Source organism: Bos indicus x Bos taurus, chromosome 14 (assembly GCF_003369695.1).
Source record: "Bos indicus x Bos taurus breed Angus x Brahman F1 hybrid chromosome 14, Bos_hybrid_MaternalHap_v2.0, whole genome shotgun sequence".
Classification (NCBI taxonomy): Eukaryota; Metazoa; Chordata; class Mammalia; order Artiodactyla; family Bovidae; genus Bos; species Bos indicus x Bos taurus.
Window position 1 is genome coordinate 486,897 of NC_040089.1, and position 14,718 is coordinate 501,614.

General features: G+C 61.6%; 2 protein-coding genes across 9 annotated transcripts in view; one reads left to right on the top strand and one right to left on the bottom strand.

The window, feature by feature from the left end:
• Positions 1-14,485, top strand: CPSF1 (cleavage and polyadenylation specific factor 1). 3 transcript variants are annotated; one of them, XM_027560402.1, is made up of 38 exons: positions 1-107; positions 185-343; positions 6,403-6,430; positions 6,520-6,662; positions 6,742-6,822; positions 6,904-7,055; positions 7,136-7,282; positions 7,398-7,537; positions 7,620-7,730; positions 7,803-7,896; positions 7,985-8,072; positions 8,146-8,268; positions 8,347-8,398; positions 8,669-8,763; positions 8,833-8,907; positions 8,997-9,077; positions 9,148-9,237; positions 9,407-9,517; positions 9,586-9,727; positions 9,811-9,989; positions 10,072-10,208; positions 10,364-10,538; positions 10,614-10,820; positions 10,894-10,983; positions 11,064-11,207; positions 11,294-11,446; positions 12,164-12,280; positions 12,407-12,497; positions 12,569-12,653; positions 12,754-12,895; positions 12,968-13,120; positions 13,197-13,373; positions 13,456-13,522; positions 13,593-13,640; positions 13,722-13,877; positions 13,948-14,077; positions 14,158-14,296; positions 14,372-14,485. In XM_027560402.1, the coding sequence occupies exons 2-38, from the start codon at positions 200-202 to the stop codon at positions 14,417-14,419; spliced, it is 4,335 nt and encodes a 1,444-aa protein (XP_027416203.1). In that variant the 5' UTR covers positions 1-107; positions 185-199; the 3' UTR covers positions 14,420-14,485. The 3 variants fall into 3 exon arrangements, with proteins under 3 accessions (XP_027416203.1, XP_027416201.1, XP_027416202.1); XM_027560400.1 differs by having other exon boundaries at positions 12-107; positions 6,496-6,662; XM_027560401.1 differs by having other exon boundaries at positions 18-107; positions 6,496-6,662; positions 10,075-10,208.
• The window catches only part of ADCK5 (aarF domain containing kinase 5), a 13,606-nt gene continuing 13,364 nt past the window's right edge, over positions 14,477-14,718 (bottom strand). For all 6 annotated transcript variants that reach the window (XR_003514341.1, XM_027560473.1, XM_027560472.1 and 3 more), the window contains one exon: positions 14,477-14,707. Coding sequence is in view for 4 of the 6 variants with exons in the window: in XM_027560473.1 (XP_027416274.1) it covers positions 14,602-14,707 (106 nt within the window). In the remaining 2 variants the exon portion in view is untranslated. The remainder of the gene's footprint in view (positions 14,708-14,718) is intronic.

The window sequence follows — 14,718 nt, forward strand, 5'->3', positions numbered from 1 at the left end:
GGCGCTGCGCAGGCGCAGGACCCGGAACCGTGGCGCGCGGCTTCCGCGTCCGGGCGGGCCGTGTTCGGCGCCGTACAGGTCCCCCATCAGCTGGCTCCAACTGCAAGGTGGGCGGCGGGTGGGCGCGGGCGGGCCCGGGGTCGCGCGCGGGCGTTCCTGCTCACCCTGTCCCCTTCCTGTGCAGCCCGAGTGCGGCGCCATGTACGCTGTGTACAAGCAGGCGCATCCGCCCACCGGCCTCGAGTTTTCCATGTACTGCAATTTCTTTAACAACAGCGAGCGCAACCTCGTGGTAGCCGGGACCTCGCAGCTCTACGTGTACCGCCTCAACCGGGACTCCGAGGTAGGCAGGCCCGCTGGGGCCGCTGCGCCCCGCGGCGAGGGGGTGCCCCGGCCCGAGGCCGATCGGGCCGACAGCGCCGCGCTTGGTCGTGTCCGGGAACCATGTTCCTCGACCTCCTGAAGCTCTGTTGGGCTCGGCGGCCTACCCTGGGCATCTCATTTGCTCTATTTCTCAACAAATCGCATGAATATGTACCGTGTGCTCGGTTTTAGCGATACGGTAGAGAACAAAATCTGCACACACTTGGAGCAGGAGGACACCTACTGACTAAATACACGCGTGAGAACACACACCTGTGGACACCCTGCAGAAACAGCGAAGGAAATAGATGAGGGCTGAGGGATCAGAGGAACCTCCTTTAGACAGAGTAGGAATTCGTTGGGGGAAAGAACATTCCTGGCAAAGGGAACAAGGCTGGGTGTAGGGTGGGGGCAGGTTGTGGGTTGGAGGTCAGTAAGGTGTGATGAATCCCTCGGTGGGGGAAACACCGGGGGTGCTCTGATTGCCAGAGGTGTGAGGGTTTTGGTGGTGAGGGGTGGCTTCTTCAAGAGGCATCTTCGCATCTGTTCTTGGAAGGGGAGTAAGAGCCAGATGCAAGGATAGGGAGGGGTGGGTTCCACGTGGATGCAAGGACAGCGTGCCGGCCAGAAGCATCTGAGGGCAGGCAGGGTTGGACTGGGGTGCAGAGTGGAAGTGGGGCAGGAAGGGTTGTCCTCCGCAGGGCAGGGTTCTGAGTAAGGGCTGGGGCAGCAGGGAGGAGGCCGCCTTCCCCGGGCACTTACTTCAGGACACTAGTGTTTGTTTTATGTTAAATGTGTGTACAGCTGTACTAATCCACACATGATGAAGCAAGCAAAATACAGAAGAATGTGTGAGAGGTTAGTGACTGTTTGTGTCAGTAAATAATATTAGTTTAAGCTTTTGTGATACAGCAGTTTTGAGATCAGTATTTGGCTTTTGTCGACATTTCAGTCAAAACTGAAAATGAAATTTTGCTAATAAATACATACGGCTCTACATTGAATGAGAGCATCTTTGCTGTATATACTATATCTGACACTGGCTTTCAGTCAACTTTGAGGGACAAATTGAATGTTTTTACATCTGTATATGTTTTGCACTTGGGTTCGCAGCCCCTTCCTTAGCGATCACTCACTTCTCTTTCTAGGGGTCATCTGTTAAGAGCCTGTTTTGTGTGGGCATCTTGAGAGGGGTTGATGAGCTGCCCTCATGGCTGTGGTTCTGGGGGTAGGGGGCCACACGCTGCCAGTGCAGCACTTGCTGAAGGCCAGAGTGCCCATGCATACCACCAGGACGGGATGGGGAGTGGGGAGCCAGGCGAGGTCTAAAGCTCACCTCCTTGGAAAGGTGAGATTTGAGTGGGTGAGGAGGAGCTGATGGGGGGAGCCTTGTAGGTGTGGGGGGGAGAAAAGCTTTGAGGCGGAGTGAAGGTGCCAGGGCAGTAGGGAGGGAAGAGTGGCTGGTCACAGGGCTTGCAAGGCTGGATCAGGGCATCAGCAGGGTAGCCTTGAGGGCAGTCTTGGGAGCTGAGTGTTGACCTGAGGCCAATGGTGAGTTAAGGTTTGGGCAGAGGAGTGAGCTGATCTGACCCTTGTGTCCTGGGGTCACCGTGGCTGCGACAAGTAGAAGGCGACTGGGCTGGGTGGTCATTGGTGGGGCAAGGAGGCAGGATAGACAGGATGTGAGGCGCGCAAGGGAGCGGAGCTGTGGGCTGTGCAGAGGCTTTGCCAGAGTTGGGTTTGGGGCCAGACTCACCCTGCAAGTGAAGTTGCTGGCACCTGCAGGGGCGATGGTTGCGGGGTGAGGGGCATAGGGGCGAGAGTGCACTCTGGACGTTGTTGGAGTGTGTGTTGCTGTCAGCAGCTTGAAGCACCGCCGGCGCCTCAGCGTCTGTCGTCAGGAAGCCAGGAGCTCTGCCACCTGCAGGCCCCACTGGGGTATGGTTTCTACCATCTCTCGATGCACGCATGCAGCTACTGCAGAAAGCGTCCGGCCTTGCATCACCGCCTCCCCCAGGACAAGGGCTGAGAGACCTGCCACGCTGGAAGCCGTGGAGCCTTTCATGGCCTAATCTGGATGCTGGGCCCTGTGTTTCTGAGCCTCAGATGGGTCCTGAGACCTAGACGCGCTTGGCGACCCCGACGAGGAAGCCTGGCGTCAGGCAGGATGTGGGCTGGTGAGGCCAGGAGCCCAGAGCAGGAGAGTTAGCACCAGTGGACAGAGACAACTCCATGGGGGAGATCTGTGCAAAGGGAAGGGAAGGAATGGAACAGGAACTGGTAGGAAAAGCAGGGTTTTGTGAGGTGAGTGAGGGCGCATTAGTGCCCTGAAGGGAAGGAGCACTGGGCAGCCCCCGCATGGAGCCCACCGAGACCCTCAGAGGCTCTGCATACCTTTCAACAGCTGTGAAGAATCCCACAGGAGGCCCTCGGCAGACCGGATGTGGCTGCCAGGCCTGAGTCAGGTGTTTGCTCCACAGCCTTTCAGCGTAGGGCAGCCTCCAGCTCCTGGACAGAGCACAGAGTGTAGTGGCAGGAGGGAGTGTGGCGCCTGGGCAGAGCCCTCAGTGGCTGAGCCCGTCGGGGACCAGCCTAGTCACTGCTGCAGGACAGCCTGCCTGGAGCCCCAGACACACTGTCACCAGGGTGGCACAGTCCTGAGGGCAGCCGGGAGCCAGGACAGCACCACAGGGACCATGCGGACGGACGCCCGGCCTGGGCCCGGTCTGCGTGACGGGAAGGGCCTGTCTCCTCTCTCTCCACGGGGCTAGCCTGGTGTCTGACCGGTGGCCTCGCGGTGGCTGAGCTTCCTGGGAGGTGAGACGAGGCCAGGGCCAGACCACTCACAGGGCACTGCCTCCCTTTTGAGGCTCCTGTCCTTCAGAGCAGCCCCCAACTGGGATGAAGAGAGGATGGTGAGCCCCACGGGGCCATGTGCAGTCTCCGCCAGGGAGCCAGGTTCATGGGCAAGGTCTGCAGGGTGGCGGCAGGGAAGGGAGAGGGTCCCGAGCAGGTGGTGGGCCTGGCGCTGGGTGTGTGCCTGGCTCGGGTCCTGGGCTGGCAGACCGCGGACAGCGGCCGGGGCAGGGTAGCTGTGTGTGGGAAGCGGGTGAGTGCTGGCTGGGGCAGCTGTGACCTTTGAGAGGAAAAGACATGTAGGAAATGTAGGGCACTTCCTAAAATTAATGACAGTCCCAAGTAAACAGAAAAGGTATCATGGACGGGAAGTCTCAATACTGTAGAGATGTCACCCCCCCCGCCCTGCCCCACACAAATTAATCCAAAATTAATTAATTTTGTCCTTTTAATTAATTAAATGTCCTTTTTCTCAAAGTTGCAGTAAAGTTTCTCAACAGTTTAATTTATCGTGATTCTCAGATTTACATGGAGGAGCCAAAAATCAAGAACGTATAATTTTAGAGATGAACAAGATGGAGCACTTGCCCTATAGGGTTGTCAGGAATCGTGTGTGTGTGTAAGTGTGTAAGCTGAATTATTAGGTACAGAAAGACAAATTACAAGTCACTTTGGGGGACTTCATGGTGGTTCCACTGCAGGGAGTGCAGGTTCCACCCCTGGTTGGGGAACCATCTCCACATGCTTGTGAGGCCGAAAAAGAGTTACTTTTGAACTGAGCTTTTTGTCGGGAAACGTCCCCCTTTAATACTTTTTGCCTTAAGATCTACTTTGTCTAGTAGTAACTTGGCTACGCGTTTTTCGTTTGTTTGTTTTCTTAAGTCCTTGCATAGAGCATCTTTTTAAAATCTGTGTTGTTATGTTTTCAGTAAACCAATAGCAAATAGTTGGATGTTGTTTATCATTCTGACGGTTTTTATTGTCTTCTGGCCTGAATGTTTGGTTTATTTATTTATCCTGTCACGAATGGATCTGCTCTGGTCTAGTTATTTGAGGGAATTTCTCGTGTAGTTGGGTTTGAATCACCCTCTTGCATCTTACTGTTCTTTTATTTATTGTTTTGGATTGATCAGCTATTTTGTTTCATTTTATCTCTTCAAGAAATATTTTATTTATTTGCTTGTTTTTCGTTTTATTTATTTGGCTATGCTGGGTCTTAGTTGTGGCATGTGGGACCAGGATCAAATCTGGCCCTCTGGCATTGGAAGCATGGGGTCTTAGCTCCTTACTGGGCCACCAGGGGAGTCGCTCATTTCATCTTTTCTGTTGACTTCGGGTTGTGCATTTTTTCTTACATTTGAGGTCACAGCAGTCTCTGGCTCGAGGGAGCCTGCCCAGACAGCCTAGAATCCTTGAAACCCTTCACCCTCTTTCCCTGCTCGCTGCATTCTGTTGTCACAGGCTTGCTCCTGCAGAACATTATACTGTTGTTAGCATTTTGATTTTACATAAATTCAGACTCTCAGAAAAGCTGCATAAGCACCAGAATTTCCTGCATACCCTCGTCTACAGTCCTGAACGTGTTGCTGTATCTCTGGCTTTTTCCCTGGGCCTGGAGGATCCCCTTGGCTTTTCCCAGAGGTCAGTACACCTGTGCATCCAGGCAACACCACAGTCCCTGCTGGGACCACAGGCCCGTGAGAGTCCAGGCCTGGTCAGATCCTTGGTGTGGTCCTGGGCGCTGGTGTCGGTGGCTTGGAGAGGTGGGTGGTAGCCTCCCCACTGTGACACGGACTTGAGGTGGAAGGTGCCATCTCGTGCTCAGACCTTCCTCTGCGCTTGGCATCTGTGGGGTGGCGGGGCGGCTGGGGCGCACCTCACTCACCCTCTCCCCACCTCCAGGTGCGCCTGCCTCTCTCCCCTGAGTCCTTCCTTCATTTATTATCACACGTTCAGCAGTTCACACTCTGTGCAGGAGGCTGTAGTCTTTTTTTGTCATCTGGGGTCTTCAGCCTGAAGACCTTCCTTTGGTAATTGTTGAAGAGTGTTTCTGATGTTGATGATCTTGGTCCACTTTTGTTTGTCTGAAAACGTTTTTATTTCAACTTCCTTTTTGAGGGATATTTTCATTGGGTTTACAATTCTAAGTTGACTGTTTTCTTCTTTCATCACTTTAAAGACCGTCTCTGGCTCCTATAGTCAGTTTTAATGAAGGTGGCATTTCTGTTCTCCTCTGACTGCTTTTATGATACTTGTCTTTGTCTTTGATTTTCTGTCTTTCAACTGCGATGTGCTTGGCTGTAGTTTGTTTGTGTTTGTCCTGCTTTGGGACTTACTGACCTTGAGTCTGTAGGCTGATGCTTCTCATCAGGATATTTCGGTTATGTCTTCAGTTAGAGGTTCTGTCCTTTTCCTGCCTCTGCCTTCTAAATTGCCAGTGGTGTGTTAGATTATTTAATTACGTCTACGTGTGTCTTAAAATCTGTTATGTTTTCCCTCTGTGTCTTGTTACTGCCCAGAGTGGCAGTCAGTCTGCATCTTGACCCTGTGTCTGGCCAAGGGAGGCGGTGCCCTGGGCTGGACCCATCGCTGAGGGCAACTGTCGTGTTCAGTGCAAGTGTGTCCCTGCTAGAGACCCGCCGGGGATGACTTTTTCTGGATTAAGGAAGTTGTGTTCTGGGTCAGCAAGGGGTTTCCGTCATGAATGGGTCTCGTCTGTTATCAAGTGCTTGACATAGTCACTGAAAACAGTAGATGGTTTTTCTCCCTGCTTGGGTGCAGTGGGCTGTAGTGAGGGGCGTTCCCGGGATGCAGCTCAGGGTTGGTGTGGCCGCCTCCCCTCACCAGGGTCCTGGGCCCTGGGCCTACCTGGAGGATGCAGATGGGGTGAGGCCACGGCCCCGGTAGGGTCACTGTCACAACCAGTTGGGCTCAGCAGAGCTGGGGTTCCTTCTTCCTAGCAAGCACGTGTCATCGCTGGCTGGCCCAGGGTGAGTCTGAGTGGTTTTGGGGGGCACATACAGTGCTGTCCAGCCTTCGACCCTGAGAGCCCCAGCGTTGGGGGAGCTGGGGGTGCTTCCTGCGGGCTGGTCGCCCGCTCCCCATTGAGGGCTCTTGGCCACAGGGCCGGTTGTGGGTAAGGTGGGCCCCTCACAGTTTTTTCCTTCTTCCTCCCTCCTCCAGGCACCGACCAAAAATGACAGGAGCACAGGTGAGTGAGCTCAGGGTGGCTGCCCAGCCGTGAACCCGGGAGTGGGGGCTGGACGTGGGCCCCAGGCCCTGTTCACTTTCTCTCCGCAGATGGGAAGGCCCACCGAGAGCACCGGGAAAAGCTGGAGCTGGTGGCTTCCTTCTCCTTTTTTGGCAACGTCATGTCCATGGCCAGCGTGCAGCTGGCCGGCGCCAAGCGGGATGCCCTGCTCCTGAGCTTCAAGGATGCCAAGGTGGGGCGGGGGTGGGGTGGGCAGGGGTGGGATCTGGGGGCTGTGGGGGGCGGGCCCCATTCTGACCTGCCGCCCCCAGCTGTCGGTGGTGGAGTACGACCCAGGCACCCACGACCTCAAGACCTTGTCTCTGCACTACTTCGAGGAGCCTGAGCTGCGGGTAGGGCTCGACTCCCCACCCCCAGCCCAGCCCCAGCCCAGTCTCTGGGGGGTGCTCCTGCCTGACGCCCCTCTCCTGCAGGACGGCTTCGTGCAGAACGTACACACGCCACGGGTGCGTGTGGACCCCGACGGGCGCTGCGCGGCCATGCTCATCTACGGCACGCGGCTGGTGGTCCTGCCCTTCCGCAGGGAGAGCCTGGCCGAGGAGCACGAGGGGCTCGTGGGAGAGGGGTGAGTGTGGGGGCGGGGTGGGGGCCCCACGGAGTCCAGGTGTGCACCACACTGCCCCCACTGACGCCTGCTGCCCCTAGGCAGAGGTCCAGCTTCCTGCCTAGCTACATCATCGACGTGCGGGCCCTGGATGAGAAGCTTCTCAACATCGTCGACCTGCAGTTCCTGCATGGCTACTACGAGCCCACCCTGCTCATCCTGTTTGAGCCCAACCAGACGTGGCCTGGGTGAGGGCCTGCGGCCTGGTTGTGCACAGGGCTTGCTGCGGGGGAGGAACCTGGCTGGTCTCCGGGGGAGCGGGTCTGCTATGCCGGCCCCACGCTGACTCCTTTTGGCCCCCAGGCGGGTGGCCGTGCGGCAGGACACATGCTCCATCGTGGCCATCTCCCTGAACATAACGCAGAAGGTGCACCCCGTCATCTGGTCCCTCACCAGCCTGCCCTTCGACTGCACCCAGGCCCTGGCGGTGCCCAAGCCCATAGGTGACAGGGGCCTGGGCTGGGGCGGCGGGGGTGGGGTGTGTGTGGAGCGTGCTGGGCCCTGCCACCAGCGTGTCTGTTCCAGGTGGAGTGGTGATCTTCGCGGTCAACTCGCTGCTGTACCTGAATCAGAGCGTCCCTCCCTACGGCGTGGCTCTCAACAGCCTCACCACCGGCACCACTGCCTTCCCCCTGCGTGAGTGCTGGGGAGCAGGGCCCGGGGTGGCGGGGGCTGCTGCTGGGCCTGGCTGACCACCCCTGCCCACAGGCACCCAGGAAGGTGTGCGGATCACCCTGGACTGTGCTCAGGCGGCCTTCATCTCCTATGACAAGATGGTCATCTCCCTCAAGGGCGGTGAGATGTGAGTCCCCGCTCTGGGGCCCGTCCTCCCTGGCAGGGGAGTGGTCCCCCAGCCCCAGCTGAGTGTCCTCCCACCCCCGCCCCCGCAGCTACGTGCTGACGCTCATCACGGATGGCATGCGCAGCGTCCGGGCCTTCCACTTCGACAAGGCTGCTGCCAGTGTCCTCACCACCAGCGTGAGTGGGGTCTCGGAGGGCGGCCCCGGGCCCCAGGTTGGGCAGGCCGCACCCTCACCCATCCCGCCCCCAGATGGTCACCATGGAGCCTGGGTATCTGTTCCTTGGCTCTCGTCTCGGCAACTCGCTGCTCCTCAAGTACACGGAGAAGCTGCAGGAGCCCCCGGCCAGCACCGCCCGCGAGGCTGCCGACAAGGTGAGCTCAGGCCCGTGGGGATGCAGCCCCTACAGGCGCCCTCCGAGGTACTCAGTCCCTACTCCTCCCACCTCACAGGAAGAGCCACCCTCCAAGAAGAAGCGTGTGGACGCCACCACGGGCTGGTCAGGTGCGGGCTGGTCGGGTGCGGGGCTGGTTGGGTGTGGGCTGAGCGTCAGGTGAGGGGCTGTTCGGGTGAGAGGCTGGTTGGGTGAGGGAGGGCTGAGCGTCAGGCTGGTCGGGTGCGGGCTGGTTGGGTGCAGGGCTGGTCGGGTGCGGGGCTGGTCGGGTGCGGGCTGAGCATTGGGTGAGGGGCTGGTTGGGTGCGGGAGGGCTGAGTGTCAGGCTGGTCAGGTGCGGGCCAGCAGGTGGGCTCAGGTGGGCTCTCGTCATGCTCCAGGGAGCAAGTCAGTGCCGCAGGATGAGGTGGACGAGATTGAAGTGTATGGCAGCGAGGCGCAGTCAGGCACACAGCTGGCCACGTACTCCTTTGAGGTGAGGTGGGGCTCAGAGTGGTTGCCCGGTCCTGGCCAGCCTGCCTCCTGACCACTGCCGTGCCCACAGGTGTGTGACAGCATCCTCAACATTGGACCCTGTGCCAACGCCGCCATGGGCGAGCCTGCCTTCCTCTCTGAAGAGGTGCCCACTGGGGGAGGGGGGCACACGGCGGGGCGGGGCAGGCTGCACAGCAGAGGTCCGGCCCTCACCCCTGCCCCTGCCCCGTGCAGTTTCAGAACAGTCCGGAGCCAGACCTGGAGATCGTGGTGTGCTCCGGCTATGGCAAGAACGGGGCCCTGTCGGTGCTGCAGGTGAGGGGCGTCGAGGGGGCGCCTCCTGGTGGGGCCTGGGTGACCTGCTGACCCCCGCCTGTCCTTCCAGAAGAGCATCCGGCCCCAGGTGGTGACCACTTTTGAGCTCCCTGGCTGCTATGACATGTGGACCGTCATTGCCCCCGTGCGTAAGGAGCAGGTGAGTGCGCCCAGGTTGGCGACACCCAGCCAGCGATCCTGGCCTGCGCCTGGCCTGTGGCGGGTGCCCAGGGGCCACGGGGCCCGGGACCCGGCTCTGTGCCGCTCAGGCTTGCTGCTCAGGTGGCGTGGCCTGGGCTGGGAATCCCTGCCCTCTTCTGCCTTCACAGGAGGAGACCCTCAAAGGGGAGGGCACGGAGCCAGAGCCTGGTGCTCCTGAGGCCGAGGATGACGGGCGGAGACACGGGTTCCTCATTCTTAGCCGGGAAGACTCTACCATGGTGAGGCACCCGGAGCCCGGGTTGGGGCCCTACTGTGAGCAATGCCCCTCACCCACCGCTGCCCACAGATCCTGCAGACGGGGCAGGAGATCATGGAGCTGGATGCCAGCGGCTTTGCCACGCAGGGCCCCACGGTCTTTGCTGGCAACATTGGGGACAATCGCTACATCGTGCAGGTGTCGCCGCTCGGCATCCGCCTGTTGGAAGGAGGTGCGCCAGGCCTCGGGCGGGTGGGCGCGGGCCCGGGGCTGGCGCGTGCCCCCTGCCCGGGGCTGACTGGCCTGTGTCCGCAGTGAACCAGCTGCACTTCATCCCTGTGGACCTGGGCTCCCCCATCGTGCAGTGTGCCGTGGCTGACCCCTACGTGGTCATCATGAGCGCTGAGGGCCACGTCACCATGTTCCTACTCAAGAATGATTCGTACGGGGGCCGCCATCACCGCCTGGCGCTGCATAAGCCACCCCTGCACCATGTAGGCGCCCTGCTCTGTCCCAGGGCCTGCTGACCTCTGCCCGCGTGCCCCCTCCCCAGCTGAGCACTCTCTCTCCCCGCAGCAGTCCAAGGTGATCACACTGTGTGTATACCGGGACGTCAGCGGCATGTTCACCACCGAGAGCCGCCTGGGAGGAGTCCGCGACGAACTGGGGGGCCGCGGCGGCCCTGAGGCTGAGGGCCAGGGTGCAGAGACCAGGTGTGTGAGGGCAGCAGGGCGGGGTGGGTGCAAAGACCAAATGTGTGAGGGCAGCGGGGTGGGGCGGGTGCAGAGACCAGGTGTGCGAGGGCGGCGGGGCAGGGAGGCTAGGCCGCGCGCCTGTGCCTGTGACCTGTGACACCTGCCCTTCGCAGCCCCACGGTGGACGACGAGGAGGAGATGCTCTACGGGGACTCAGGCTCCCTCTTCAGCCCCAGCAAGGAGGAGGCGCGCAGGAGCAGCCAGCCGCCCGCCGACCGGGACCCCGCGCCCTTCCGGGCCGAGCCCACCCACTGGTGCCTGCTGGTGCGGGAGAATGGAGCCATGGAGGTGGGTGGCACCCTGTGCCCACGCCCCCCAGGCCTGCCCGGCGCCCGCCCCACCGCTGACCGCACCACCCCACAGATCTACCAGCTCCCCGACTGGCGGCTCGTGTTCCTGGTGAAGAACTTCCCTGTGGGCCAGCGCGTCCTGGTGGACAGCTCCTTTGGCCAGCCCACCACCCAGGGCGAGGCCCGGAAGGAGGAGGCCACGCGCCAGGGCGAGCTGCCCCTGGTCAAGGAGGTGCTGCTGGTGGCTTTGGGGAGTCGCCAGCGCAGGCCCTACTTGCTGGTGAGTGTGCCCACCTGCCCGCCCTGACCCGGCCTGCCTGCCGGCCCTGCCCCCTGACGTCCCCTGTCCCCAGGTGCACGTGGACCAGGAGCTCCTCATTTATGAGGCCTTCCCTCACGACTCACAGCTCGGCCAGGGGAACCTCAAAGTTCGCTTCAAGAAGGTGCAGTGACCGGCAGGGCTGGGTGTGGGGGCGGTGAGGCAGGGCTAGGGGTCCCAGCCCTTAACTGCAGCACCCTCCAGGTCCCCCACAACATCAACTTCCGGGAGAAGAAGCCAAAGCCGTCCAAGAAGAAGGCGGAAGGGGGTAGCACGGAGGAGGGGACAGGGCCCCGAGGCCGCGTGGCGCGGTTCCGCTACTTCGAGGACATTTATGGCTACTCCGGGGTAGGCCAGCTGCTCTGCGGAGCAGGGTTGGTGAGCACAGGGCCTCCCCACAGTGTGAGGGGCTTCCTCACACTGTCTGCCCCCAGGTGTTCATCTGCGGTCCCTCGCCCCACTGGCTCCTGGTGACTGGCCGGGGGGCCCTGCGGCTGCACCCCATGGGCATCGACGGCCCCATCGACTCTTTTGCCCCGTTCCACAACATCAACTGCCCCCGAGGGTTCCTGTACTTCAACAGACAGGTAGGGAGGCCCCACGAGGCCCGGCCAGGCGTGCCAACCCCCTCCGAGGACAACTAGGCAGGACGAGGTGCTGGGGCCCAAGAATGAGGCCCTCAACCCATGGCTGGGAATGGGGGCACCGTGGCGTGGAGAGTTGGGCTGTCCGGTGGGTGGTGGGAGCCAAGGTCAAGGAGCTGATGTGGGGCTGAACGCTGGAGAGGCTTGGAGGACGAGGAGATTGGCAATGGAGGGTGTGGCCCACAAGGGCACCAGCCGGGTTCAGTCGCTGGTCTGCCCACTGGGCGCCCAGCTCTGCTCAAGGCGCTGGGTGACCGGCTGGGATGCTCACGTACCGAGCTTCCTCGTGTCACAGAGATGACAGCAGTAGCCCCATGGGCCGCCGAGGACTCGGCAGCGCCAGTGCACTTAGGCCTGGGCTGGAGGGGAGCCGCTGGGCCCCGTGTGCAGGTGCTGGCATGGCGTGCGCGTCCCACCCTGTGCCTGCGGCCTCCGGCGCCCACCCCCCCGAGCCCAGCCTCAGGCCACACCCATGCCAGCCCTGGGCAAACCTGGGTGAAGGGACAGGAAGCCCGCAAAGAGCAGGACAGTGGGCCACAGCCTCTGTCGCTGCCCGTTCCAGCGGACCCGAGGGCTGACCTGAGGGAGCCCTCGAGGCCTGGGTTCACCAGCTCGGCCTTCAGTGGGCACCAGGCCTCCCTCACCCCTGTGCCCACCCAGGGCGAGCTGAGGATCAGCGTTCTGCCCGCCTACTTGTCCTACGACGCCCCATGGCCTGTTCGGAAGATCCCGCTGCGCTGCACCGCCCACTACGTGGCTTACCACGTGGAGTCCAAGGTCTGCCCCTACTCGGCCGGTGACCCTTGGGGCTGGACCACGTGGAGTCCAGGGTCCGCCCCCACTCGGCCAGGAACTCTCGGGGCTGGGGTGGGCTCTGGCTCCTGACACCCTGCTCTCCCCAAGGTGTACGCCGTCGCCACTAGCACCAGCACACCTTGCACGCGCGTTCCACGCATGACGGGCGAGGAGAAGGAGTTTGAGACCATCGAGAGAGGTGCGCGGGGGCCCAGGCCGGGCCTGTCCTGGGGGCCGCTCCTCCCTGATGGTCCCCCTCTGTCCTTACAGACGAGCGGTACGTCCACCCTCAGCAGGAGGCCTTCTGCATCCAGCTCATCTCCCCAGTCAGCTGGGAGGCCATCCCCAACGCCAGGTGAGGCTGTGCCTGAGCGGGGCGTGGTGGGTGAGGCTGTGCCTGAGCGGGGCGTGGTGGGGCGGGCCGGGGCTGGCTCTGACCGGGGCTCCACCCGCAGGATCGAGCTGGAGGAGTGGGAGCACGTGACCTGCATGAAGACCGTGTCGCTGCGCAGCGAGGAGACTGTGTCAGGCCTCAAGGGCTACGTGGCCGCTGGGACCTGCCTCATGCAAGGGGAGGAGGTCACATGCCGAGGGCGGGTAAGTGGCCAGCAGGGCTTTCACAGCAGACAGTGCCCAGCACCCTGACTCAGCCACCCATCTCCTCGGCAGATCCTGATCATGGATGTGATCGAGGTGGTGCCTGAGCCTGGCCAGCCTCTGACCAAGAACAAGTTTAAGGTCCTGTACGAGAAGGAGCAGAAGGGCCCCGTGACCGCCCTGTGCCACTGCAATGGCCACCTGGTGTCGGCCATCGGTCAGAAGGTGTGCACCGCCCCCGCGGCCCCCATCGCCACCCCCCAGGCACCCCCCAGCTACTCACTCCCCCGCCCACCCCCAGATCTTCCTGTGGAGCCTGCGGGCCAGCGAGCTGACGGGCATGGCCTTCATCGACACGCAGCTATACATCCACCAGATGATCAGCGTCAAGAACTTCATCCTGGCCGCGGACGTCATGAAGAGCATCTCGCTGCTACGCTACCAGGAGGAGAGCAAGACGCTGAGCCTCGTGTCCCGGGTGCGGAGGGGGCTGTGCCGTGCCGTGGGGGCTGGGGGCTGGTGGCTGGCCCGGGCCGTCCTGATGGCCCTCCTGTCCTCAGGATGCCAAGCCCCTGGAGGTGTACAGTGTGGACTTCATGGTGGACAACGCGCAGCTGGGCTTCCTGGGTGAGTTTGGGGGCTGGGGCCCCTGAGACCCCTGGGTGTGCACAGGGGCTGACTCGGCTCTGATCCCCAGTGTCGGACCGTGACCGCAACCTCATGGTCTACATGTACCTGCCAGAAGGTGAGTGCTCCCTCCCTCCTCTGCCGGGTGGGGTCGGGTGGGGGCCAGGCGGGCAGTGACCTGAGGTCCCCTGTGGCCCAGCCAAGGAGAGCTTTGGGGGTATGAGGCTGCTGCGCCGGGCGGACTTCCACGTGGGTGCCCATGTGAACACGTTCTGGAGGACCCCATGCCGGGGGGCCGCTGAGGGGCCCAGCAAGAAGTCTGTCGTGTGGGAGAACAAGCACATCACGTGGTTCGGTGAGCATGGGGCCGGGGTGGGGGCAGCGGGCCGTGGCGGGTGCACTGGGTTCATTCCCTGTCCCCTCAGCCACGCTGGACGGTGGCATCGGGCTGCTGCTGCCCATGCAAGAGAAGACCTACCGGCGGCTACTGATGCTGCAGAACGCCCTGACCACCATGCTGCCCCACCACGCTGGCCTCAACCCCCGCGCCTTCCGGTGAGCCCACCCCCCAGCCCGACCAGACCCCCTGGGTCAGCCCAGACCCCCTCATGGCCTGTGCCCTCCGCACCCCCCAGGATGCTGCATGTGGACAGGCGCGTCCTACAGAACGCTGTGCGCAACGTGCTGGACGGGGAGCTGCTCAACCGCTACCTGTACCTGAGCACCATGGAGCGCGGGGAGCTGGCCAAGAAGATCGGCACCACACCCGACATCGTGAGCCACCCCCACCGGCCCCTGCCCGCCCGCCCCCCGCCGGCCCCCCGGCCTCACCCAGCCCTCTCTCTGCAGATCCTAGATGACCTGTTGGAGACGGACCGAGTCACCGCCCACTTCTAGACCCCTGGATACTGCCACTCACCCCACCCCTTTTTTGTACAAAATAAAAAACACTTGTTTTCAGAAGAGCATTGTGATTATTTCGGGGCCCCAGGGCATCCCCTACTCCAACAAATCACAGTCACTTGGCCCTGGCTGGGTGCGCGGTGGGACGAGCTCTATGGTCCTCCTGTCCAGGATGCCTAGGTTTCCAGGTACTTGGACAGCCCCTTGGTGTCAGGCATGATGCCCAGGTAGACCAGAACTCGAACCAGGAGGGCAGTGAGCCGCATCGACAGGGTCTCCAGCCTGTGGGGGGG

Coding starts and splice junctions, on each gene's coding strand:
- CPSF1 (XM_027560400.1), top strand. CDS start 200: ATGTACGCTGTGTACAAGCAGGCGCATCCGCCCACCGGCCTCGAGTTT. Junction 9,078..9,147: donor GGGCCCTGTCGGTGCTGCAG/GTGAGGGGCGTC, acceptor CTGTCCTTCCAG/AAGAGCATCCGGCCCCAGGT. Junction 14,297..14,371: donor TCGGCACCACACCCGACATC/GTGAGCCACCCC, acceptor CTCTCTCTGCAG/ATCCTAGATGACCTGTTGGA.